This window comes from Cydia fagiglandana, chromosome 6, assembly GCF_963556715.1.
Source record: "Cydia fagiglandana chromosome 6, ilCydFagi1.1, whole genome shotgun sequence".
NCBI lineage: Eukaryota > Metazoa > Arthropoda > Insecta > Lepidoptera > Tortricidae > Cydia > Cydia fagiglandana.
In genome coordinates, this window is record NC_085937.1 from 5867612 (window position 1) to 5893230 (window position 25619).

The window sequence follows — 25619 nt, forward strand, 5'->3', positions numbered from 1 at the left end:
TTACAAATGATTCTGAGTAAAATGAGCCCAAGAAGTCAATACTTTGAAGACATGATGTACATTTTATTTGGAAAACGCTATATTTTGAAGACATGAATGAAATGTAATTTTTCTTTTAAACGCTCATTTACCTATGAATGACAATTTTTGTAGCTTTTTTGGTTGAATTTCGGTACTAATTTTGGGTCACGATTTGATTGTTTTCGATAATTATACGGTATGGACTGGAAGTTAAACTATTAAAAGGCGTACTTGACTGTCATTATTGTCATCCGAAACGTGTGCTGAGCATAATTTGAAAGCGCTGTTATGCTGGTTCTCTCGAGTGATGAACTCGCCCGCGCTTAGCGACCGATCGGAATTACACCCCAGCACGAAATGGTGAAGGTACTTGTGACAGTATTGGGACGCACGACAGTTGATTTTAAACTTCGTAAATGCATGGCCTTTCTCTTACTTAACTTAATACCTACTTAACCAACTTCAACCGCGCAATTTGTATGATAAAATTGGATTTTAATCAATTGTCAAATTATGATTGTGATGTGTCTAATATTAAAATGTGGAGTAATGGGTGTATGTTTGACTAATCATCTTCTAAATTAGAATTTAAGTATCATTAGTTTGACTTTATCATTCATTTAAAATGACCTACATATTATGCAATGTTACTATGAACATTGACAACAATTTCTGTTACTTATTTATTAATTATGGCTTCTTATTCTTTATCTTTATCATCGAATCGATTTCCAGTAATTATCATGTATTAGTAATCTTTAATAACACGCATTATTAAACCAATTATCAAATTTGATCATCGAGAATGCTATAACAAATTTCATAATCAGGTATTTTAGGTATTACTTACTAATAAAATAACACTAATGTATCATCTCACCATAATTTTCCATGCCTCCTCAGAATGCGAAGGAAAAGCTACTTCAAGGCATCTGGGCTAACAAGGAGGATGGTCACGACAACCCGTACCGGGAGCTCGTGCAGAAGTACGAGGCGCTGCTGGAAGTGCAGCTGTCGCAGGTGAAGGGCATCCGCAAGAACAAGCCCGCGCCCTCCGGCCCCGTCTCGCTGCAGGACGAGCTGCAGGTCTCCGGTGACTTCAGCCACTTCAGCGTCAAGGACACAGACGAGGAGAGCGGCCACGGAGAGGACACCAAGGAAAAGAAACCTGAAACGCGCAAGAAATTCATCCAAACCCCAGACTTCTCTGAAGCGGAAACCTCCAGCTCTGGATTCTCCGATGAGACCAGTAACAAAGCCACGCAGACGGAACGCGAGCGCCCCGGCTCCTTCCTCTGCACCATCGCCGACGGAGAGGACTACCGCTTCAGCATCTACGACGACGTCAGCCCCATGGACAGTCGCTTCCGCAACCGACCGGAATACAGAGAACTCTTCAAAGAGATCTTCACAATCTTGAAGAAAGCCGCGGAAAACAAAGACGAGGGCGAACAACTCCCGCTCTTAGATGACACGGGAAAAGTTCCCCCCGTCACCCCCGCCAACGAGGAGCCCCCAGGAAACTTCACCGACGACACGCAGAGCGTACTGTCCTCTGTCATGTCTGAACAGTCGATTCCAGTCTCCGATATTACCGCTCCGGAGACGCCGACGCTCAAAAAGGTCCACGTTCCCGAACCCGCTAAGAAGAAGGAAACCGAAAACAAGGAGAACAAACCAGTGGAGGAAACTGCCAAACCTAAAGAGAAACGAGAGCCCGAAAAATCTGAGAAGGCAAACGAGAAAGAAAAGGAGAAGGAGCGAGTTTTGACTCCCCTGGTCCGTCAGCCCCTGGAGTACATAGCGGCCACTAGAAAGAAGTCCAGACATCGCAACAGGAAACACAGCCAGGAGCGACAGGGCGCCGACTCGCCGGTGTTCCCGTCGCCGCCTAAGATCACCTACCAGAAGTCGTCGAACAAGAAACGAAGAGACTACCGGCCTATAGAAATCAGTCCACTGGTGCGGCCGACCGAGGCCGCAGACTGGAACGGGTCGACGCTGCAGTTCTACAACCGCAACATGAACTCGCCGACGCCGAGCGCCAGCGGCCGCACCGGCAAGATCTACCAGGGATGGAACTCCGAGACCGACTCCTGGGACATCAAGCAGAGCACGGCATCGCAGGAGATACACAAACTGCGTAAGCTAGAACTCTCGTACGCAGAAGTCCTCAGGAACGCGGATAAAACTAAACCGCGGCGCAAAAAGCACCAGTAATTTATTCCTGTTATTTTATTACGTCGACCCCTCTTACTCATCAGTAGGAGCCGAGTGATCCGAACGCCATTTGTCTTTGCCAACTGGACATATTAATTTAATTTAAGAGTATTTGTTTGTGATCTGCTAGTGTTATATTATTTTATTACTTGAACATTCAAAATCTTAAATTGCCATAATTAAAACGGTAGATATATGTTTGTATACCTCGCCGATATGTATACCTTTGTAAGTCTGTCATTCTGTATGAAATAGTAATAGTACTGCCCTCCGATATCCCGAACAGTACATACAACAAAAGACCTTGCATTTATGTCAACAAAGTTGAATTTGGCTTGAATTGAGTACCCGCATTTGGAATATATAGGCATTTTACAATTTTAAAATGTTAACTGTTTCTGTTGCTATATTAGTCACTATTTTAATTGTATATTATGTATTCGATTTATAATTTGTAAATATTATTTTCGTTTAAGTTAATTATATTTTTTTAATTGCCATGGATATTTGAGAGTACTCAAAAGGTTTGTATGGAATCGTATGCTATTTAAAGAAGACAGGAAGGTTGAAGGTATAAATAAAAATTTGCATTAATAATATAATCAGCATTTCATTTCGGTCCTTACTGCAATATAAATATATGTAACATAAAAGCGTAATAAATAATAAAACGCTACAAGTATATTACAATAATATAATTTATGCATTTTTATACAGTCACTAGGTAGCATTGATGAACGCCACAAACGTCAAGTATCTTGCTTCGAACGCCACATTGGTAGCAATGCACGATGTTTGATATAAAACTATTTACCCTAATCCTAATGTAACATATTGCTTTATGTTACAAACAGGCGATACGGTGTAAACCAAAGTCCTACTTGAACAATATGACAATTGATACCTGATTTTCTCATGCATTGTCATCAAGTAATTGGTCAGTAACTAATATTTTCAAAGCTAAAGCACTAGTCACTATGTAAGTAGAGAGCAAACTGATAAGTCATTGAAAATAATAATGATGATACTGTTGTCCTCTCAGTTTGTAAACCTTCTAGACTTATCAAATGGGGAAAGTCAGGTGGCAATAGTCGTGGATAATTGGAGTCTCGTAGAATATTTTTTTTCCATTTAGACTTAGGTAAATAAAAGTTATACCAAACATCCATTGTCAGATGACGAGTACAGTTCGTGCGCTTAGTCCGACGAATCGTACGTATAGTCAGGTGCAAGTTAAGGTAAATTTTTAAAAAGTTTCTCAAATCTGGAAATTTTTATAATACTAAGGAAGTTTCCCAGATTGTGAGAACATTTCCAACTCTATGGAAACTCCGCTACTTGAATATACGAGGTGTTTTCAACCCTTAGGGTGGTATACAACCTGTGTAATTTCTTGGTCCAATGTGCATTGCGTCTCACTCTCAAGCAAAATGTGAGACGCAAATACACATGGAACAAGAAATTGGACAGGTGGAATACCACGAACAATCACTCTAGCAGAACATCCAATTTTCGTAGTCTTTAAGCATTTTTTTGTTCACGAGAATGCTCATTACAAATGAATGCTCAAGTTTCAGCACCTTCAGACTTAGGGTCGGTTGCACCTAACCGTCCGTCACCGTTAAAGCGTTCGCAAAATTTTATTGTATGGGAAGTTTCATGGTTGTCTGCTGCGTGACGTTGACCAGTCTGTTAACTGTGGTGATATTCCCACTAGTTACCACCGAGTTATTACCAGCGATATATAACTTCCTGGGACCCATTTCTCGAACGATATTAGACTAATATTATTAGTCCACGAACTGTCAAATCGTATGGGTTGCCATGACAACACACCAATAATATTGGACTAATATCGTTCGATAAATGGGCCCTTGGTGGTAACTAGTGGGAATAACCCCTATGGTTGGTGCAATTGGCCCTTAATGTGTGACCAGTCGCTGTCAACTGCTGAAGTGGCCTGCATCGGTCGGGTCATTCTGCTATTTGTTCTGCTCTGCGAGCTCCCTCTCGACGATCTTGCGGTACTCGTCGAAGCCGCCCTCTATGCTGGTCACGGAGCCGTTGCCGCAGATCCAAAGCTCCTTGCAGACCACTCGTATTAGCCGCTCGTCGTGGGATACTAGGATCACGCCGCCCTGTAGAAATAAGTATAATGAGGTAGGGTAGGGGTATAAGGGCTCATTTAGACGGTGCGAGAACTCGCATGCGAGTTTAATTACATTGCGGGTTTTGATCGGTCGGTTGAATTGGACGTAAACAACAGTCCGCAATGTAACTAAAATCGCATGCGAGTTCGCGCGCCGTCTAAATCAGCCCTCAAGGTGTTATTAGAGATGACTAAAAGACCTTTGTATCGTGAAGTTTAAGTTCGGGAAGTCTCTTAAAGAGCCGAAATTGATGGCGTGGCGTTATTGACATGATTCGAATTATAATTTTACTTTATTATTATTATTTATCATTGTTTATCTTTCTTAGGCTAGGTCATTTATAGTATGAATATAAAAGTAAAATACAAGAACACATAAAAAACAAATAAAACTTAATTATTACTAGCCTATATATGGTGTCCTACTGCTGGGCAAAGGCCTCCCCCCTCAATCTCCATCCGTCTCGGTTATGAGACTTATGAGCAATTTTGCTTTATAATACAATGCCACACAAAATACAACGTCATGAGAAATTACACTCCATTGAATGGTTAATGGAATAGAAGAAAGAGGTAATCAATAAATTTGTGAAGTGACTAGCACAAAACACACCCATTACCATCGTCCGATATCTTATGACACAAATGACGAACTAAGATTTACACATTTTGAAGGCCTCTCGAAACTTGTCTTTTGAAGATACTCACATGGTCTAATATACTACAAGACAACCAGGTACTTCAACTTACTGTATACTTGTTGATGCCCTTGCCCAGCGCCTCAATAGTCTCAATATCCAAGTGATTCGTCGGCTCGTCGAGTACCAGGAAGTTGGGGTTGCCCATGCACATGATGGCGAAGGCCACTCGAGACTTCTGTCCTCCGGAGAGACTGCCTATGGTTTGATATAACAACAACTAAACTTACTGTATACTTGTTGATGCCCTTGCCCAGCGCCTCAATAGTCTCAATATCCAAGTGATTCGTCGGCTCGTCGAGTACCAGGAAGTTGGGGTTGCCCATGCACATGATGGCGAAGGCCACTCGAGACTTCTGTCCTACGGAGAGACTGCCTATGGTTTGATATAATAACAACTAAACTTACGGTATACTTGTTGATGCCCTTGCCCAGCGCCTCAATAGTCTCAATATCCAAGTGATTCGTCGGCTCGTCGAGAACCAGGAAGTTGGGGTTGCCCATGCACATGATGGCGAAGGCCACTCGAGACTTCTGTCCTCCGGAGAGACTGCCTATGGTTTGTAACGCGAGGTCGCCGCTCACGCCGAAACTGCCTAGTTGCCGTCTGTATTCTTCTATCGTTTTGCCTGTGAAAAAAAGTAAAATATAAAATCGATCAAATAACAAGTTTTCAATTTCAATCATGCAGGTTGCCTGTGAAAAAAAGTAAAATATAAAATCGAAATAATAACAAGTTTTCAATTTCAATCATGCAGGTATCTAATCTAAGGTTTCTAAGAAAAAGAGGCGCAAGAACTATGATTTAAATTGCCAGTTGCATTAAACACATTGACGTTAGGTCTTGTGCGAAATGTGTAAAGAGTCCAGAATCGACATAAAATCGTCTAAGTAGTAAAAGATGCGTCCAAAATTGCAATTTTGTGAATCACTAGTTGTAGTTAATGATCCTTTCGCAAGCAGGCGATTTCACGGTGCGTACAGCAACGCACCTCAGATTATAAGCAATGTGGAAAACGTACAAGACAAGGCTCGCTTGTAAACTTGGCAAAGAACGATCACCAAGCCAACGCTGTCAATAAGTACCTTCTTTTTTTTTGACGGAGTGGGAATGCGTTTATGCACGGTGTGTGGGACTCGCCGCTCCTTTCCCCTCTCCTGAGAGAGGGGGAGAATTTGACCCTACCCACCAAACCCACTCCGGCGTTTCACCCTCTTTGCCGTTCGCGAGGGCGCACTGGGATCGATGACATTCCACCACGGCCCGCTCCGGCAGCCTCGGCTTATCGCCAGGGCACCCTCGCAATGGGTCAATAAGTACCTGGGTAACTCTTCTGTAGTAGTTCCACCGCGTTGACCTTCATCTCGAGCTGGTCGACGTGGTGCTGCGAGAAGTAACCATGGTAACTCCAGATTTAACCGGTTAACCCCCGGGTAAGTGGGTTGGTGCAAGTGGCGCTAATAAGTACCTGGGTAACTCTTCTGGAGTAGTTCGACCGAGTTGACGTTCATCTCGAGCTGGTTGACGTGGTGCTGCGAGAAGTAACCATGCTAACTCCAGATTTAACCGGTTAACCCCGGGTTAGTGGGTTGGTGCAAGTAGCGCTAAGTACCTGGGTAACTCTTCTGGAGTAGTTCGACCGAGTTGACGTTCATCTCGAGCTGGTCGACGTGGTGCTGCGAGAAGTAGCCGAACTTGAGGCCGCGGTGTACGTTGCGGGCTCCACTCGTGGGGGAAAGTATGCCCATTATTATCTTAACCGGTTAACCCCGGGTTAGTGGGTTGGTGCAAGTGTCGCAAAGTACCTGGGTAACTCTTCTGGAGTAGTTCGACCGAGTTGACGTTCATCTCGAGCTGGTCGACGTGGTGCTGCGAGAAGTAGCCGAACTTGAGGCCGCGGTGTACGTTGCGGGCTCCACTCGTGGGGGACAGTATGCCCATTATTATCTTAACCGGTTAACCCCGGGTTAGTGGGTTGGTGCAAGTGTCGCAAAGTACCTGGGTAACTCTTCTGGAGTAGTTCGACCGAGTTGACGTTCATCTCGAGCTGGTCGACGTGGTGCTGCGAGAAGTAGCCGAACTTGAGGCCGCGGTGCACGTTGCGGGCTCCACTCGTGGGGGACAGTATGCCCATTATTATCTTTAGTAACGTCGTCTTGCCTGCGCCGTTGTCACCCACCTGTTATAAGAAAACAAGATATAGAAATATACTAATGGCTCCTCTACACGATGGCCCAGCGCCGGCCACTCCCAGGGGCGCATTTATGCGTTAGAGGGAGCAAGTCATTTTGCTATCTGATTCTACCGCATGGTTGCGTCCCTTGGAGTGGCCGGCGCTGGGCCATCGTGTAGAGGAGCCATAAAGTCCGGTTGCACCAACTATAACCGACTAACAGAATTTTGAAAAGCAATAATTATGAAAAACGCCATACAAACAATTGCAAAATTATTTGGTGTATATATATAAAAACTATAGTAGCATCAGAAGTTAGTATAATTTAATCAGTTTCCATTATTCATTTTATACAATAAAGTGAATTTAACTTCTGCTGCTTGGGCCTTGCCCCGCTGCCGGCGGCACCCTAGGTTCGGTTCACAAGCACACACATGGATGGTTCTTTATAATGTGTTTATATGTACTTTTTATCGTTTGTTGTATTTTTGTATTTTACTTTTATATTCATATTATAAATGACCTAGCCTAAGAAGAAAGATAAATAAAGGATGAAAGCGTCTTATCTACTCTCATGGTACAACAATAAAGCAAAAACTGTAGTATGTCTAATAAACATAATTATCCAATTATAAATTCGATTGGCTGTATGCTAAGAACAAAACACCGGGCAAGTGCGAGTCGACTCGCGCACGTAGGGTTCCGTGCCATAATGCAAAAGAAAATCCAAAAAAAGCAAAAAAAAAACGGTCACCCATCCAAGTACTGACCACTCCCGACGTTGCTTAACTTTGGTCAAAAATCACGTTTGTTGTATGGGAGCCCCATTTATATCTTTATTTTATTCTGTTTTTAGTATTTGTTGTTATAGGGGCAACAGAAATACATCATCTGTGAAAATTTCAACTGTCTAGCTATCACGGTTCGTGAGATACAGCCTGGTGACAGACGGACGGACGGACGGACGGACGGACGGACGGACGGACTGACAGCGAAGTCTTAGTAATAGGGTCCCGTTTTACCCTTTGGGTACGGAACCCTAAAAAATCATCAGTCAATGTCGTTCTGTTCACTTTGTTTATATTTTCCCACGAGTTGATTGATATTGAAAAATTGCATTAACCTTCGCAAAGACGAATCGTTTAGCACGGTTAGACTCATAACCTTGCATTAGATAACGCAACAATTTACACCTTGGGTCGTTCTAATTGGTATCATAACACATTGTTTCGCCGTGTCGCCTAAATAATTTTTTAGCTTGTAAGATTTTACTATTGTATGTATGTTAGTTTGTAAGGTTTGTATCTATGGGCCTTAGTTGCCTGATAATAAATGATATTTGATTTGATTTTGATTTGATTGGACCATGAACCTAGGATATAACTGGATTTGGCATGAAGGGTGGGGAGAAATGACCGAACGGGATAGTCTTATGTATCTTTCAGTAGGAGTAGCAGCGAAAGCGCTATTATTGTTTGTCCTTGTCACAGTCTCACATATTTTTTTGTTCCCCACCGTAAATTTAGTATGGTGGGCAACAAATAAATTCGACCAATCACAGTGTCGCATTGAGTATGTTTTGTCCCTCACAGAGGCACGCGTATACCACTTCTATAGTATCCTACCTTCTATGCATTGGACCAAGATATTGGACAGATGGAATACCAACCTTATGGTGGTATTCTACCTGTCCAATGTCATTGCGTCTCACTCTCTCATTAAGCAAAATGTGAGACGCAAATACACATTGGACGCAGTAGCTTTCGTAAATTCGGGGCTCCTTTAATATGCAAGCGGGAAAGATAAGATAAAAAATAGTTTATTCAAGTAGGCATATTACAATGCGCTTATGAACGTCAAATAGACCTTTCCCGGCTCCAACCCTACACCTCTGCCCCGAGAAGATTTAAATCCCCCCTCAATTGGAGGAGGGTATCCCAATATGGGACAAACATACCTAGACAGAAAGCACTAACATACCTAGGACATAAAGCGGAAATAATACTTACAATACATATCCTAGACTCCAGGGTAGCGCCAAGGTTGACGTTGGTAAAGATGACCTTGTCCTTCGAGTAGTAGAAGCCGACTTCGTTCAACTGCAGAATGGGCGGAGAGAGGGGCTCCGTCTCTGGAAACCGGAGCACCACATCTATCTCCTTCTCTACTGGCTTTAGCTCCGGTCTGTAAATGAGAAAAAAATGTTATATTCCAAATAGTTTAGCGACATGTTTTATGTTTTATATGGCTATGGTTTATAACTTTATTGTGTGGTTTATAACTTTACTTTTTCCTTTGTGGGTCCCACAACGAAATAATTAAATCCACCTTAAACCAGTAATTCTGTAATATGCTGAAACTATCAATAATATCAAACTATCAAAAACCTTTATAATAATATATAATAATCCAGCATAACACACTGGAACAAAAACACAACGGGAAACATGTTTTCATTTCTCCTGCTCTGAAAGAGGGTCATTGTTGTTCTAAAAGGTGTGCAGAAAATGATACGTTTCTGCACTAGAGCATTTTAGGTTCAAAGTACGATTTTATAATTTTTTTTACGATAAGCAATTTAAATTTGGGTATAAATGCATTTGTTATACAATTTCCATTCTGATATTTGACTCCCCATTCCATAAATAATGATACTTTTGACTAAATTGTTAATTGAAAGTACCCTCAACAAAAAATACTATAAAAATTTTATACTTCGTCATGTTTTTAAAAAAACACGTGCATTTTACTTTCCTCGTATTCTAAATGAAAAGAGTGTTTAACTCTGGTGAAAGGCATTAATTCAGCCTCGCACTGTTGGCGCTCTCACTGCGTTCGAGCGCTAAACTACCTCGGCAGAGATGAGTGCCTGTCATCCCTTGGTTAACAACCTACTATTCCTGTTGTGTTTAAACCAGGCTTAGGCCATGGCCTTCAAAATACATTTTTAAATAAATATATAATATGATCCGTATTGATGAGTTGTAAACAAGTTTAAACAAAAAAAAGTGAAAACTCAAAAAAGATCAAAATAAGGCTCTTTGACTGCAGTCTTCTATAAAATAAAGGCAGTAGAGTCTGTGCGGAAAGAGAAGAGACGTGGCAGAAACGGGAACTAACATTTTAAATTTTATATGGCAATCAAACCTTTGACACCTGTCTTGTAAAAAGTAAACAAACTTCTGTCATTGTATATTTTTATTAACAAAAACCGCAAGTTTTATGTATATAATATTTTCAAAACACGATAAAACCGTACATAAAACCACAAGGAAAATTATATTTAACATTGTTCGGTTTTGTCAGCGGGAAGAAAACGGCTAAAAGCCGACTATCGACTTACAAAAAGTCGTGGAACGTGTTTCCGCTATTCGCGGGCATTGATGTTGTATTTAATATTAAATAACTACCTATTTAATAAGCCCCCTTAGTAACTTGTCTCCGGTACATAATCGGTAAGTATATTCATTCAAAATATATTAATTTTCATAAATATGCAGGTCATTCATGATCTTTAAAATAACTGACAAATAGTCTTGATACTTGCTATTTTATGCATATTTATATGAAATGTCTTTTTCAGGATTGTGTAAAAGTACCTACGGTATCTCGAATAAAAGACCGCTAAGTAGGTGACATGCAAGAATTCGTAATCTACGTGCCGGATTCAAGCACATCCAGTTCAGATGAAGATAGTTCTATGAGTGTCCCTGGTCTGGTTGTTCTGAAGCTAGCTCAAACATAAGTGACATTGAATATTTTAATTCTGAGATCGATTACAAAGAATAAAACTTTTTCTAATAAAATATTTCTTTATTTGTAAGTTCGTTTACCAGGTTCTGAATAAAACTTTTTGTAATAAAATATTTCTTTATTTGTAGGTTCTGTTAGTTACGAAATTATATTTCATATTTAGCAGTGACTTTTCGGCAAAGTAAAATATCGTGAGATGAGAGAACCGGACATATCCCAATAAGGCCTACCTACTTATGCACTATTTTTATTCATATTCATATTTATTATTAATAATGTACACATACATTACAAGTCAAGTTTACAATGGGTGAAATATATCCCAGATAAAATTACAGTTCTATTGCCCAATTTCTACCCGATCTACCCGGTTTTAATAACTGTTGGACTGCACAGATTAGGCAGTACATAAATGAGACTCTATCTTGTTTGGTACTAAAATTACAGTTGTATTGGGCAGATTCTTAACTAGTTTTAGCAGTTTTGTCAATCGCACTGTCACTTTTTAGTATCTACAAGTGTGTTTTAAAAAGAAAACTAGTGCCTGCGCTAAATCAGAGGATTGAGTTGACGAGCCGACACCACCACCAGGCTCCGTTTAGTAAGCCGTGGTAAAAACCGGAACAAAAGGGATTCAAGTATCATGACCTTTAGTGTCGTACTATAATCACGTGACCAGTGTTGTCAGCATAGCAAAAACCATAAAATAGCACTGGCGCGCCCTCAAATCCCACGACTCTTCTCTTTCCGCACAGACTCTAACAGATGAAGCACAGAGTTGGTATTCGAACTCACAGTTTGTCCAACATCTTGATCTTGCTCTGCACGGAGGAGGCGCGGTTGGCGTTGTAGCGGAAGCGGTCAATGAACTCCTGCGTGTGAGCCCGGTGTTGCTGTTGCGCCTCCCATTCACGTTGCTGGTTCTTGTGTTTCTCTGTCTTCGTTTTGTAGAACTGCTCATAATTTCCTCTGGAATTAAAAAAAAAAACAAATTTAGTAAAAAAGACACAGTCACACTCACAGTAAAGTAAATTAACGTCATGAGTAGTCATGACACAGAATAAGTAGTAGTAAAAATAGAGGTACCATCGCCCACACTGTTAACAGTACATCGGTGGCTTTTGTAATAAGGTCCACCGGTGTACAGTTAGGAGTGTTGCTGTTTGTACAGATGATTCTATGGCCTAATGTTGACGGTTAACTACTATAGACCACAGACGCTTCGAGCGTGCACGCTCAATGCTAATGCGCACCGCTATACATTTTGATTTGTTTTTACCCAGAGCACAGAATAAATAATAGTATTACGTACAGAAGACTCACTCTCTAACAAAACGCGTCTGTTACGATCAACACAGATATGGCCGCTAGGTGGCGACAGCGCCACGCGCGGCTTATGGCTTTCCCCAAAATTGGGGTCGAACGGATGTACTTTTAGCTACCTGTACCAAAGCGACGAAATCGCGGAGTGAGCCACGCCTGCCCAGAGTTTGGTGGTTGGCATCAGCATCGAGCGCGCACGCTCGCCTCTACCAAGTAACGCACGCTCTGAGGCCCTACTGCGAACCACGTTCGACGTGTTGCCTCTCTGTCACACTTACGTACGAATTTACAAGTGCGACAGAGAGGCAACTTGTCGAACGTGGTTCGCGTTAGGCCCTCAGAGAGTGCGTTACGTGGCCGAGGCGTTAGTGGTCGTCATTGTTGCGAATGAATGGTTTATTTGTCAACAGTGCCTTGAGGGATGGTTACCAAGCTAGTTCTCGAGCCAACCTATATGTCCAACTCGTGATATTACCTGTAAGAGTCTATCCTCTGGGTGTGCAAGTGTAAGATGTCTGTGGGCACCGTGTCGAGGAAGTTTCTGTCGTGGGAGACCACCAGTAGCGTGGTGGGCCAGTTTTGAAGGTAGTTCTCAAGTCATCCAACTTGTAATATTACCTGTAAGAGTCTATCCTCTGCGTGTGCAAGTGTAAGATGTCTGTGGGCACCGTGTCGAGGAAGTTTTTGTCGTGGGAGACCACCAGTAGCGTGGTGGGCCAGTTTTGAAGGTAGTTCTCAAGTCATCCAACTTGTAATATTACCTGTAAGAGTCTATCCTCTGGGTGTGCAAGTGTAAGATGTCTGTGGGCACCGTGTCGAGGAAGTTTCTGTCGTGCGAGACCACCAGGAGCGTCGTGTGCCAGTTTTGAAGGTAGTTCTCAAGTCATCCAACTTGTAATATTACCCGTAAGAGTCTATCCTCTGCGTGTGCAACTGTAAGATGTCTGTGGGCACCGTGTCGAGGAAGTTTCTGTCGTGGCAGACCACCAGGAGCGTGGTGGGCCAGTTTTGAAGGTAGTTCTCAAGTCATCCAACTTGTAATATTACCTGTAAGAGTCTATCCTCTGCGTGTGCAAGTGTAAGATGTCTGTGGGCACCGTGTCGAGGAAGTTTCTGTCGTGCGAGACCACCAGGAGCGTCGTGGGCCAGTTTTGAAGGTAGTTCTCAAGTCATCCAACTTGTAATATTACCCGTAAGAGTCTATCCTCTGCGTGTGCAACTGTAAGATGTCTGTGGGCACCGTGTCGAGGAAGTTTCTGTCGTGGGAGACCACCAGCAGCGTCGTGGGCCAGTTTTGAAGGTAGTTCTCAAGTCATTCAACTTGTAATATTACCTGTAAGAGTCTTTCCTCTGCGTGTGCAAGTGTAAGATGTCTGTGGGCACCGTGTCGAGGAAGTTTCTGTCGTGGGAGACCACCAGCAGCGTCGTGGGCCAGTTTTGAAGGTAATTCTCAAGTCATCCAACTTGTAATATTACCTGTAAGAGTCTATCCTCTGCGTGTGCAAGTGTAAGATGTCTGTAGGCACCGTGTCGAGGAAGTTTCTGTCGTGGGAGACCACCAGGAGCGTCGTGGGCCAGTTTTGAAGGTAGTTCTCGAGCCAGATGATGGCTTTAATGTCCAACATGTTGGTGGGCTCGTCGAGCAGTAGCAGGTCGGGTCTGAAACAAAAAAATTGTAGGATAAGTAAATCTGTGGCCTTTAAACTCTTTGAAAATAGACAACGATCTTGAGGATTAAGCTGTGGATAAGGTCATCACGCTTTTATATGCAAAATACGATCGAGTATTTAGCAAGAACATAGGGTACGTGAGCCACCTAAGGGCGCACAAGAGAGTGGATCAGCTGCACTCTAAGAACGCGAGTTAAGAATTGCCTACTCCTGAGCACACAGTCGCTGTGGCCGAAATCGGTCAGGAGAGCATCATCATCATATGCTTAGGAAAAGTTCTGAAGCTGTTAATCTCGGTTGTTATTAGTAGCAGCAGTCATTAGGTCGAGTTAGATAATTTTGATTTTGATTAGATGTTCAAAATGATCTGCACATGCTGTTATTCTCTTACGCCTTCGTCTCACCGCCTTAACCTTTTGAACCTTAACCTTAACCTTTTGCCGTGGCACTGGCGCCACGGGAGTAAAATTTAGTTTTGTGATTAAATAAAGCCAACCTATAAGTGGGGTGTTTTTATTAAGTAGATTTTCATCAAAAAAACGATCGACGTCAAATGCCGTCTTTGGCGTCGTTGTCATGATTTTGTGTTGACATCAACTGCCGTCTGTGGCGTACAAAAGGTTAATAGCAAAATTGTGCTCCGATCATTTTGAACACTTCACTGATCAGCTATTTCTGACTGTACATCTAACAGTTCGACGATTTTAGAGAGTGGTGACTTGTACAAAAAGTGTAGTTTTCGACTATGATAAAAACATGTTATTATTGAATAATTTTACGGTTTAGACTCACTTGTTTTAAGTCACTCGCGCGACATGTACGTCTCACAACAGTTTAAATTCGAACATATTATAAAACCGGCTATTAAGCCTAAAATAAAATCCTAAAATAATAATATCCTACAATAATTCCTAAAACAGTAATATATCTTACTTTGAGAACAGCGCTCGGGCCAAGGCCAGCCTCATCCTCCATCCTCCAGAGAAAGTTTTCGTAGCACGAGCTTGCATCTCCGGCGTGAAGCCCAGACCGCTAAGGATGATAGACGCCCGAGCGGGCGCCTTGTCTGCTTCGATCGCTTCTAGTTGAGCGTAGATTTCTGTCAACTCTGCTGATAGCGCTGGGTCTGTTGATCTGTGAACAAGATGGTGTGTTTATGTTTTACGTCGTGTATCCCTTGCTTTAAGATTAAAGTGTCTTAAAGGGCTTCTGCGCTGTTGGCTTCGGCCCCACATACGCCTCCCAAATGGTTCCAAGATATGGAAAAGACATACAAATCATAATAATCCCTCGCCAACTCCGCGCGCAGACCAGTACGAGTATCAACCTTTCGACAAGGTTCCCAATGGCGCGCCGTTGTGGAGTGGAGTTTAATGGGTTAACTATTTTGGTATAGCAAGAACATGTAAACAAATTAAATTTTATTCTGTATACTTCAGGTTTTTAATTTGAAATCACAAATAGTGGAATCTGGCTCGAGTCTAAGTTTAACACTGTTAATTAATTCCAAGGTAAAAACTACAGGCACGTTATTTCTCAATACTCAATAAGTTTGCGTTCTAGATAAGTGATAAATTATTCATGTTGAATATGATTCCAGGTTTCTGTGTAATATCGCCAACAGTCATCTAATTATACTGCAAAACGTAATTCAAGACCAAAAAAAAGTAAGACAATGTTGCCACTGCAATAATTTGTTTGTAGAATAGTAAATTCCTTTTGATAAATAATCACGCTAAGATAATTTATTTATTAGTAATTTTACTCCTACGATTTAAAAAAGTCTTTTATTTACTTATTTTTACAGAAATACAAGACGCGGTAGTAAAACAGTGGCAACATTTCTTACTTTTTTTGGTCTTGAATTACGTTTTGCAGTTTAATTCTCATTGAGCATATATTATATATATTATAGGACATTTTATATATTATAGGACATTTTTACACAAATTGACTAAGCCCCACAGTAAGCTCAAGAAGGCTTGTGTTGTGGGTACTCAGACAAAGATATATATTATATATAAATACTTAAATACATAGAAAACAACCATGACTCAGGAACAAATATCTGTATCATCAATATCATCATACAAATAAATGCCCTTACCAGGATTCGAACCCGGGACCATCGGCTTCATAGGCAGGGTCACTACCCACTAGACCAGACCGGTCGTCGTCGTATATTAGGAGAAGGATAATGACTAAACGGACATAAAATAGTAACTATTATTACTTATCCTATTGCTATTCTTAAGGTGGTTCGCTTTTCATACAAAATTCAATCAAAGCTCATTAAGTAACTACACACTATTAGTACATAAATATTTCCGCATTTATCTTCTTTCGAATATTCGTTTGCGCGAAATTAACAGGAAAACAATGTTTCATACAGAAATCATGCAAAAATCATAGTTAACTTTTCATCAATTTTACGTATGTGTGTGTCACAAATGTCGTGTACAGATACATTTGCGACGTTGCCATACCATTTCCGACGTTGCCGGGCTGACCACGGCTCGAATTTGGAGTGCCGTCATGTTTAGTCCAATTTTGTTGACACTGATATTTGACAGGTAGTTAATTGACCTAAGCGAGAATAAGTACCCGAAGTTCGTCAGCTTAGCTAAGAACTATCATGGCGTGTTATGCAAACAGTCGCTTTTTTGCTTGCAAACGGAAGATTCCCGGTTCGATCCCCAGTCATTGTATGCTGGAACATAACTTTTTGTATTTTTGTTACACCTAAATTTCGTATTGTTTTTTTATTTTTATTTAATTTTTCTTATTATCATAAATCGATTGATTAAGTATGGGCTACACGTATTCTTTTATTTTTACAAAGATAATTAGAAATTATACTCTACCTAATCTCTCTGATTTTTACAATCAGGACATCCTCACTGCAATAAAAGAGAAGTGTATAAAATTTCCTGTGGTTAAAAATAATGGATTTTGCCTATGAATGAAAAACACAATTATTACTATAAGTTACAACCAGATAAGTAAATTATAACTTGATTATAACTTTATTAGAATCCATATTGTTGCAAATGTTGCATCATCTTTCTTTCTATTACATTAGAGATTTTTTCCTATCATGATTCATGATATTATACAATTTCTTTCAGGTTTCAGGTACGGATAAGAAATATGAAAAAACCGGGCAAGTGCGAGTCGGACTCGCGCACAAAGGGTTACGTACCATAAAGCAAAAAAAAAATGCAAAAAGAAAACGGTCACCCATCCAAGTACTGACCACGCCCGACGTTGCTTAACTTTGGTCAAAAATCACGTTTGCTGTATGGGAGCCCCACTTAAATCTTTATTTTATTCTGTTTTTAGTATTTGTCGTTATAGCGGCAACAGAAATACATCATCTGTGAAAATTTCAACTGTCTAGCTATCACGGTTCGTGAGATACAGCCTGGTGACAGACAGACGGACAGACGGACGGACGGACGGATGGATGGACGGACCGACAGCGAAGTCTTAGTAATAGGGTCCCGTTTTACCCTTTGGGTACGGAACCCTAAAAAATGTACTGTACTTGAAATCATAATAAAAAAAATTAAAATAAATGTTTTCATTTTATTTTACAATTACCTACTACTTTATTAGAGGTTGAGCAGTAAGGGATTGCTTTACTTGTAGAATTAACTATTAGCGCTTTAAAAAAACTGATACCTGCAGGTATCAGTTGACACTTACAAACCTGGACTTCCTTGGGGTCATTCCGCTAAGAATCGTCAGTAGGTATTCTCCATACTAGCATAAAAAGATATCCTAAAATGTCGGTTCCATCACGTCAGGTTTTAGTATCAAAAATGTTTCCCAGCCTGCGTGACGTAGCGGAAACTAAAACTTGTACCTACACAAATATTTGGGACATAGTTTTTATATTAGCATCAGGATTCAACAAGAATATGCTAGTGATTCTGAGTTGGAAGAACCCAAAAAGATCTTAATCTGTGAAAATCAGGCATTTTTTTTTAAAACGTTGATAAAGTAATTTATTGATAATACCTGATAACACTGAATATCTGGGGAAGCGCTGCTGGCCTAGCGGAAAACAATTCGGAGGTCGCGGGTTCCAACCCCGGCTGGTACCAATGATTTTTCGAACTTTTGTACGAAATAGCATTTGATACCTATTTATATACCGATACCTATTTTTCGGTGAAAGAAAACAATGTGAGGAAACCGGACTAATCCAAATAAGTTTACTCTCTGGGTTGGAACTTCCAACCCAACCTGGATGGTCAGGGCAGTCGCTTTCGTAAAAACTAGTGCGCATGCCAATTCTGGGATTAGTTGCCAAGCGGACCCCACGTGAGGAAGAAGATTGAATATCTGGGAGACCGACCAAAGCTTACAAAACATAAAAACTCAAAAATGCGCGTTTTCTCATAGATCAGACCTAGCTAAGAGATCAAACCCCTTATAGCAAATTTCATCGAAATCGTTAGAGCCGTTTCTGATACCATCCAAATATATAAATAAATAATTATATATACATATAATAATTGCTCGTTTAAAGGCAAGATAACACAAAGGAGAAACAAAAAGAAATTACCTACTCGCACCAGTCTTGAACCCCAATCCTCTTGCACGTATTTCCACGAACATACCGTTACGCTATTGCAACATACTTAAGTTGTGTGAAATTGTCTACTACAAGGATCACGGAAACACTGTTTGCATGTGTGAGTAATAGTAGGAAAAAGCGTGACAGCAACACTCCGTCGAATTAAAAAGGTGGTTTTTGCACAATGAAGTATTCAATGTTTATTTTAATAGTTCAATATTTACTTAAAGAGTGCACGAAACATACTTTTAAGTATACAAATACCAAGACCATTTCACAAAAAAATAAAATCTGAAATTTTGCAAAAGTGGTGCCATCTAGCGAGAGTTAAGTTTTGAGTAACCTAGGCGAACCACCTTAATTCTAAATATTGTAACAGTAACAACCATGTACTTGAAAATAGCTTCAAAAAATTCCATGAAGTTTTAAAACGTCTATGCTTCATAAATTTCGATCTAGCAGGGTACATAATAATTATAAGATCTTTAGGTATATTAATCACTCTACATGCTTGGACCCTTTTAATTTACTAGTATTTTAAAAACGGATCACATACTCCTGGCTATATCTAGTATGTTTTCCTTCAGAGACAAAGGTACAATGAAATATATTTGTTAATAAATTACCCGCTATTAATCGCCGCTGTAATCTCCCTCTCTCTCCGCAGCAGCCTGTCCCTCACAGTATCACACTCCAGCACGCTCTGGAGCGCCACAGTGTCATCCCCGACCACCTCCTGCTCGACATGGAGTATGGAAATATGTGACGGTATCTTTAGCTGTTTAGATGAGATCATTCGGAGCACTGTGGTCTTGCCGAGACCGTTCCGCCCGACCAGGCCGTAGCGCCGGCCGAATGCTAGTATGAGATCTGCGCCTTGTAATAATACTCTGAAACAGAAAGGAACCTTTAAGTACATTTTTACAGGTGTATACCGGTAGGCGGCAACATTGTTACGAATTACTTGCTTTTTGGAGGTGAGACTTTAAAAAAATAATAACCGGGCAAGTGCGAGTCGAACTCGCGCACGAAGGGTTCCGTACCATAAAGAAAAAAAAAACGGAAAAAAATGCAAAAAGAAAACGGTCACCCATCCAAGTACTGACCACGCCCGACCTTGCTTAACTTTGGTCAAAAATCACGTTTGCTGTATGGGAGCCCCACTTAAATCTTTATTTTATTCTGTTTTTAGTGTTTGTTGTTATTTATCTTCCAATTCATTTACTGTCCCCATCACCTTAAGGGGCCCACTGATTACCAGTTCGGACGATATCAGCCTGTCAATTAAACGCAAAATTTTACAGCTCGGAAACACCTGTACGTTTTTAGTTGAACCAATTAACATTAATTTGTGTAAAACTGTATAATTCGTTTTTTTAGCATTAGAAAGAACTCCACAGAAGCAAGCGTGCAGTTTTTTATCAGGCTCTTTAATTGTTAATGATTATTGAATTATCTAATGTAGTATGGTCAATATACATATATAATTTACTTCAAATTATTACCGCTAAAAGTGCCGGATTTAGAACCACAAGCTTACTTCTGCGAAGTTCTTTCTAATGCTAATAAAAGCGGCCAAGTGCGAGTCGGACTCGCCCATGAAGGGTTCCGTAACAGCAAGTAACACAATAAAATTGCTGTTTACGGTTTATGACGTATTAAAAAAAAACTACTTACCAAATCTCGTTCAAACCAATTTTCGGTGGAAGTTTGCATGGTAATGTACATCATATATTTTTTTTAGTTTTATCATACACTTATTTTAGAAGTTACAGGGGGGGGGACACACATTTTACAACTTTGGAAGTGTCTCTCGCGCAAACTATTCAGTTTAGAAGAAAATGATATTAGAAACCTCAATATCATTTTTGAAGACCTATCCATAGATACCCCACACGTATGGGTTTGATGAAAAAAAAATTTTTGAGTTTCAGTTCTATGTATGGGGAACCCTAAAAATTTATTGTTTTTTTTCTATTTTTGTATGAAAATCTTAATGCGGCTTACAGAATACATCTACTTACCAAGTTTCAACAGTATAGTGCTTATACTTTCGGAACAAAGTGGCTGTGACATACGGACGGACAGACAGACAGACAGACAGACAGACATGACGAATCTATAAGGGTTCCGTTTTTTGCCATTTGGCTACGGAACCCTAAAAACGGACTGTAATGTTGGCCATACCTGTCACCATAAGCAATATCAAAGTTCTCTATCCTAATATCCTGTGTCCGGTTGTTGCCCTTGGCCTCAAGTTTGCTGTCCTTCTTGGATGTGACCTGCGAGGCGGTGGCCGTCTGCAGCACAGGCGCGGCCACCGGCGCTTTACCCTCTTTCTGCTTTTCTTTCTTTTGCTGTAACTTGGCCTCGGCTTTTTCTAACTTTTTAGCATCTACTTTCTGAAATTAAGGTCACATGTGATCAGTTCATTTAGATGTAGAATTATATATAATATAGTATTTGAAAAATCCGCAATTTAATTTAGCATTAACAGTAAACCAGGCGGCGTAGCACGGTCGCGTTTTTATCCCTTGTCACCATGCCTGTCACGTTCTAACAAGTATGTAAGTGCAAAAGGGACGCGCATAGTGATAGGCGATAAAAATGGAACCGTGCTGCGCCCGCAGAACAGTAGTTAAATATTGTGTTCTCAAAGAGATTGTGTCACTTAACAGTAATAAAAACATTGATTTTCACTTTTACTTATTTAACAAAAAATTTCTAACTTTTTAGCATCTACTTTCTGAAATTAAGGTTTTTACATGTGATCAGTTATGAGTAGAATCATGGATTTTGGTATTTGAAAAATCCACAATAACAATAACGGAAGTATATTTTAACTATACGCGTAATAAAAAACATAATCATACGCGAATAAGTCCCCTTATAGTTAATAATAATTATTAAAAACTTTATTCAACACAATTACAGAAAACAGTCAATAAATGGTAAGTTCAAGTATCTTTAAATGAATAGATGTATTAACTAGCAGCAGCAGTTATATTCGCCTTCCCAATCCCATATACAATAATTGTAGAGCCATTGTTCTAAATTTAATCATGTAAACCAAGCAGTCATTTTCCCTATCTATATCATTTTACCTTTGGTTTAAAAGTGGAAACGACGACAAATCAATAAAAACTGGATAAAATATCAGTTTTATCATCATTTATACATCCATATCATTTATCCAGTCGACCATCATAGCCTTGCAGTCTTCGAGCAACACGGAAGGGAGGCGGCATTCACACTATTTCCCCTCTGCCGAGGTACAAGATTAGCGCGTCAATTTAATCTAGCGCGGGTAATAAAACTAGTTGCACTTGGATTTTTCACTAGACCGAGTCCAGACGCGCGCGTGAACACTGCTGCACAAAAATGCCTGTTTGCTCGGTTTTTTGTTATAAAAAGAGTTCGGGGACATCAAATTTACAAAAAGAAAGTGTTACATTTCACATGTAATATATTTTTTTACATATCATACGTTAAATTACATTTAAATACAATTATTATATTTTAGTCTCAAGTAATTGTTGGATTTATCGATTTTGCTCGCTCAGTACAAATTGCGGATCGGTCGAGCGACAAATCCGACTTCTCATCTCTCAGAATACAATGACATACTTCAACGAAAATGTGTTAGTGTGCGTGTTGTGACACTAGTCACTCGTCCGTACACAAAAAGAGATCGAGGTTTGCAAGATTTGTCTTTGACGTGTGTCATTTTCTATGTATTTGTGTCGTCATTACAGATTGGATTTTGTATGTAAGTGTGTGAGAAATGCGACTGTGTGCACCTTTCCCCCCGCGAAAAATGGCAGAAAGATTTGTACGGCGAGATATCGCTTGGGCCCCTCCCTTCCGACATGTCGGAAGCCGGTGCTGCTCGAAGCTTGCAGTACTATGTATGTGTTATCCAAGATGATGAATTTTTCATAAATTGGCCAAATGGGGTTGGCAACTGTAAAAGGTTTGCATAGATGGCGCCATCATAGCTTGCCCCTTTTTCTATGAGATTTGGCTTAAAGAGCTTGCATCCAGGGTATTCAAAAAAACAAAAATTTGACACAATTCTAGGGATCGACAGGGCAAGCTATGATGGCGCCATCTGCTAAAAACTTCCACCGGCCAACCCCATTATTAATGGACCACCAGTCAAGTTATTCATAAACGCATTACAAGCTTGAATTAGCTATGAATCATTTGTCTTCATCTATCATTTTGACTTATGTATTTGTAAGAAAGGGCTACTTAAAAAATAATTTAACTAAATCAGGGTCATAAAGTTTTATGAATAAGGGGGTTTTTCTTTAACACATTTAGTGCCAGCGCGAGTTACGCGCTACGAGCGTAGCCGATAACACGGGAAAGGGGCTGTCCATAAATTACGTCATCGATTTTTGTCGATTTTTGACCCCCCCCCCCCCTATAATCAACCAAAAATCATGCTTCAAATGACCCCATTTCCTCCTACTTCATGCTACCGTCATCCGATGTCCAGATCCCCCCCCCCCTAATTTTAAATGACGTAATTTATGAATAGCCCCAAAGACCGTATGTAGCGGAAAGCGCCTACGAACAGAGAATCCGCCTAGCAGTGAATGTGTTAACAGTTTATAGATATCATATGTCGATTTTTGCTAGGGGTTGGTCTTCGGCTTACCAAATTATCATCCCTAGTTTGAAGCCATATACTCTTAAGGTCCTCTGTGGGCTCTTGTTGTGACGTCATAGAGGCAAGGTGTATGGGCGCGTCCAACACTTTCCGTGGGCCATTGCTTGCGTTTGTCTTGTCCGGTTGCATCATGTGAAGGAGTTTTTCACATATTTCTCTACAAAAACATTATAGTTTACAAATAGCTGTAGGTTTAAAATTCAAGGTAAAATCCGTACACGGCGGGAAGAAGTTGATAACTCGAGATATTCTACTGAAAATTTTTTAACTTAAAATAAAACTACACAAGGTTCAAATTACTTCAATTTTTTCCCGACATCAACTTCTTCCCGCCGTGTACAGAAATCTTCTTGCCATACTTAGGGCCACCATCCCACTAATGGTAACATTCCATTTCTAACCGTAGCTGAACTGCCTGTACTGAATGTGTCGCTGTCATTGTCAATTTCCATAGTAAAATGAACAGTAATGCAGCTGTCGTTGGAAATGGACTGTCACCTTAATCCGGGGTTAACCGGTTAAATCTGGAGTTACCATGGATACCAGTACAATTTGACACTGGGTTAGCGTTTTAACCAGTTAACCCTGGGTTAGTGGGAGGGTGCTAATGGCGCTTAGGATATGTACCTAGTACCTAATTAAGGCATTACTTTCAGTGCCAAGGACTGGATAGTTGGTTCCATTTTGTATCCAAACAGTAGGAAGGGTCCCTAAGTAACATTTATATTTTACATTTTCTTAACTGGGTGAATCAACTTTTTCTTGTCAATAGTTGCCATGGTTACGGCCTCCCGGGTCACTCTTAAAATACTAGTTATTTCGTATTTAAATGAACCAAACTTGAATTTTTTGGTACTTTGGTAGTTATAAGGCCTTTTCATAATGGGACATCTACTAAGCACGTTTGTAGAACATGGTACAGCAGCTTTTCTAAGAAACTATGCTTCTATTGTCTCCTGGCTGATGGGACAGAATAACAACAAGAAATAGTTGATTGACCCAACTACATTTACTCTACATTTGATAAAAGTAATTGAATAAGTTTTCAGATGAAGGCAGAACATGGATCAGATCAGATGAGGAGTATTCATATTAAGAATGACAATAATTTAACGAGCAACTAGATTATCAGCATCAGCATACAACTATGTTGTCAAGAATGTGTAACTGGTTTGTTTACAAAGTGTAGATTGTTAGACTTATTCAAATAAGATTTATTTATGACGGAAAATCTGTGTTGAATAGTTAAATATTACATGTGTTTGCGAAATTTTTGAATGAAACTTAATATTTTGATTGATTTTTTTCTTATTCAAGTATTATTTATTGAATCCCTAGCAGTTCTCTTCAACACACATAAAAAAGTAATGTTGTTACAAGTCCTATGAAATAAAATTGATTGGCATGAAATGACAATATACAGTTGTTTCCATTATTTCCATGTGCCCCCAGAAACACATTTACCTAATATCATCTTCAGATTTCTCGGAAATCCCTTGTAAAACTTCTCCGACGGCTTCGTACACCTCCTCTGTATCTTCAAACTCCCCGGCACTGTTGTCCAGGATATCTACAACAATTTAATCAAACTTAATTGGTACAATCTCAACTTGACACATTCAGTTATTTCAATGTCAATGACCGACACATGGCCAATGAAGCTGAAATAATTACCCAAACCAGTTCATATACATTAACCATACTATCTAAATCGTCCATATTTACTGTACTTAGACAATAAGCAACAGCAGTGAGTGCAGTGACTATAACCTCAAGAATACACACCTTCGACATATTTCTTCAATTCTTCATCTATTAACGGGAATTGACTTTTGATGTATTCACCACAGCTGGCCATTTTCAGTGAAATATATACTTGGTAATTACCAAGAGAATATTATTGCATTTATCATTTATTTATAAAAAAAAAACTTTAAATGCACGAACCGATGTCACGTCAGTCTACCAGCTGTCATATCATTTTGATGACATAGACAAGTTAGAGTGAGAAATGTTTGAGACATAGATAAAAACGCTACACAACACCACAATGTCCACAATCTAGTATAAATTATAAATTACTAGTTCGCCAACATAAGAAAACTTTTTAAGGAGCTTTCGAAAAGGATTGTAGACTTCACTGGTGACCGAAGAGCTGGCAGCTTTCTCGCTCAACGTATTAGCTTAGCAATACAGCGGGGAAATGCTGCCAGCGTCCTCGGCACCATGCCAAAGGGGCCCAATTACTTAGATATATTTTAATTTTATCTTATTTTATTTAGTATTAGTTTTTAGTTTTAATTTAGTTTTATTTTATAGATAAGTTAGTTTATTTTCATTTTTAATAT

At 40.0% G+C, this 25619-nt stretch overlaps 2 protein-coding genes across 4 annotated transcripts in view; one reads left to right on the top strand and one right to left on the bottom strand.

Annotated features, from left to right (window-relative positions):
• The window catches only part of LOC134665042 (cerebellar degeneration-related protein 2-like), a 119540-nt gene extending 116697 nt beyond the window's left edge, over window positions 1–2843 (top strand). For all 3 annotated transcript variants that reach the window (XM_063521826.1, XM_063521825.1, XM_063521824.1), the window contains exon 6: window positions 925–2843. In XM_063521826.1, coding sequence (XP_063377896.1) covers window positions 925–2241 — 1317 coding nt within the window. In that variant the 3' untranslated portion in view covers window positions 2242–2843. The remainder of the gene's footprint in view (window positions 1–924) is intronic.
• LOC134665054 (ATP-binding cassette sub-family F member 3) lies at window positions 2832–25252 on the bottom strand. Its single transcript, XM_063521844.1, has 12 exons — window positions 25057–25252; window positions 24736–24841; window positions 23260–23428; window positions 20781–20995; window positions 19220–19483; window positions 14942–15142; window positions 13815–13997; window positions 11811–11984; window positions 9272–9446; window positions 7088–7268; window positions 5497–5717; window positions 2832–4379 (listed from the first exon to the last, which is right to left on the bottom strand). The coding sequence occupies exons 1-12, from the start codon at window positions 25127–25129 to the stop codon at window positions 4224–4226; spliced, it is 2118 nt and encodes a 705-aa protein (XP_063377914.1). The 5' UTR covers window positions 25130–25252; the 3' UTR covers window positions 2832–4223.
• Between the last annotated feature and the right edge of the window lie 367 nt (window positions 25253–25619).

Coding starts and splice junctions, on each gene's coding strand:
- LOC134665054 (XM_063521844.1), bottom strand. CDS start 25,129: ATGGCCAGCTGTGGTGAATACATCAAAAGTCAATTCCCGTTAATAGAT. Junction 9,447..11,810: donor ATCAAGATGTTGGACAAACT/GTGAGTTCGAAT, acceptor TCTCATTTACAG/ACCGGAGCTAAAGCCAGTAG. Junction 5,718..7,087: donor ACTCCAGAAGAGTTACCCAG/GTACTTTGCGAC, acceptor TTTTTTTCACAG/GCAAAACGATAGAAGAATAC.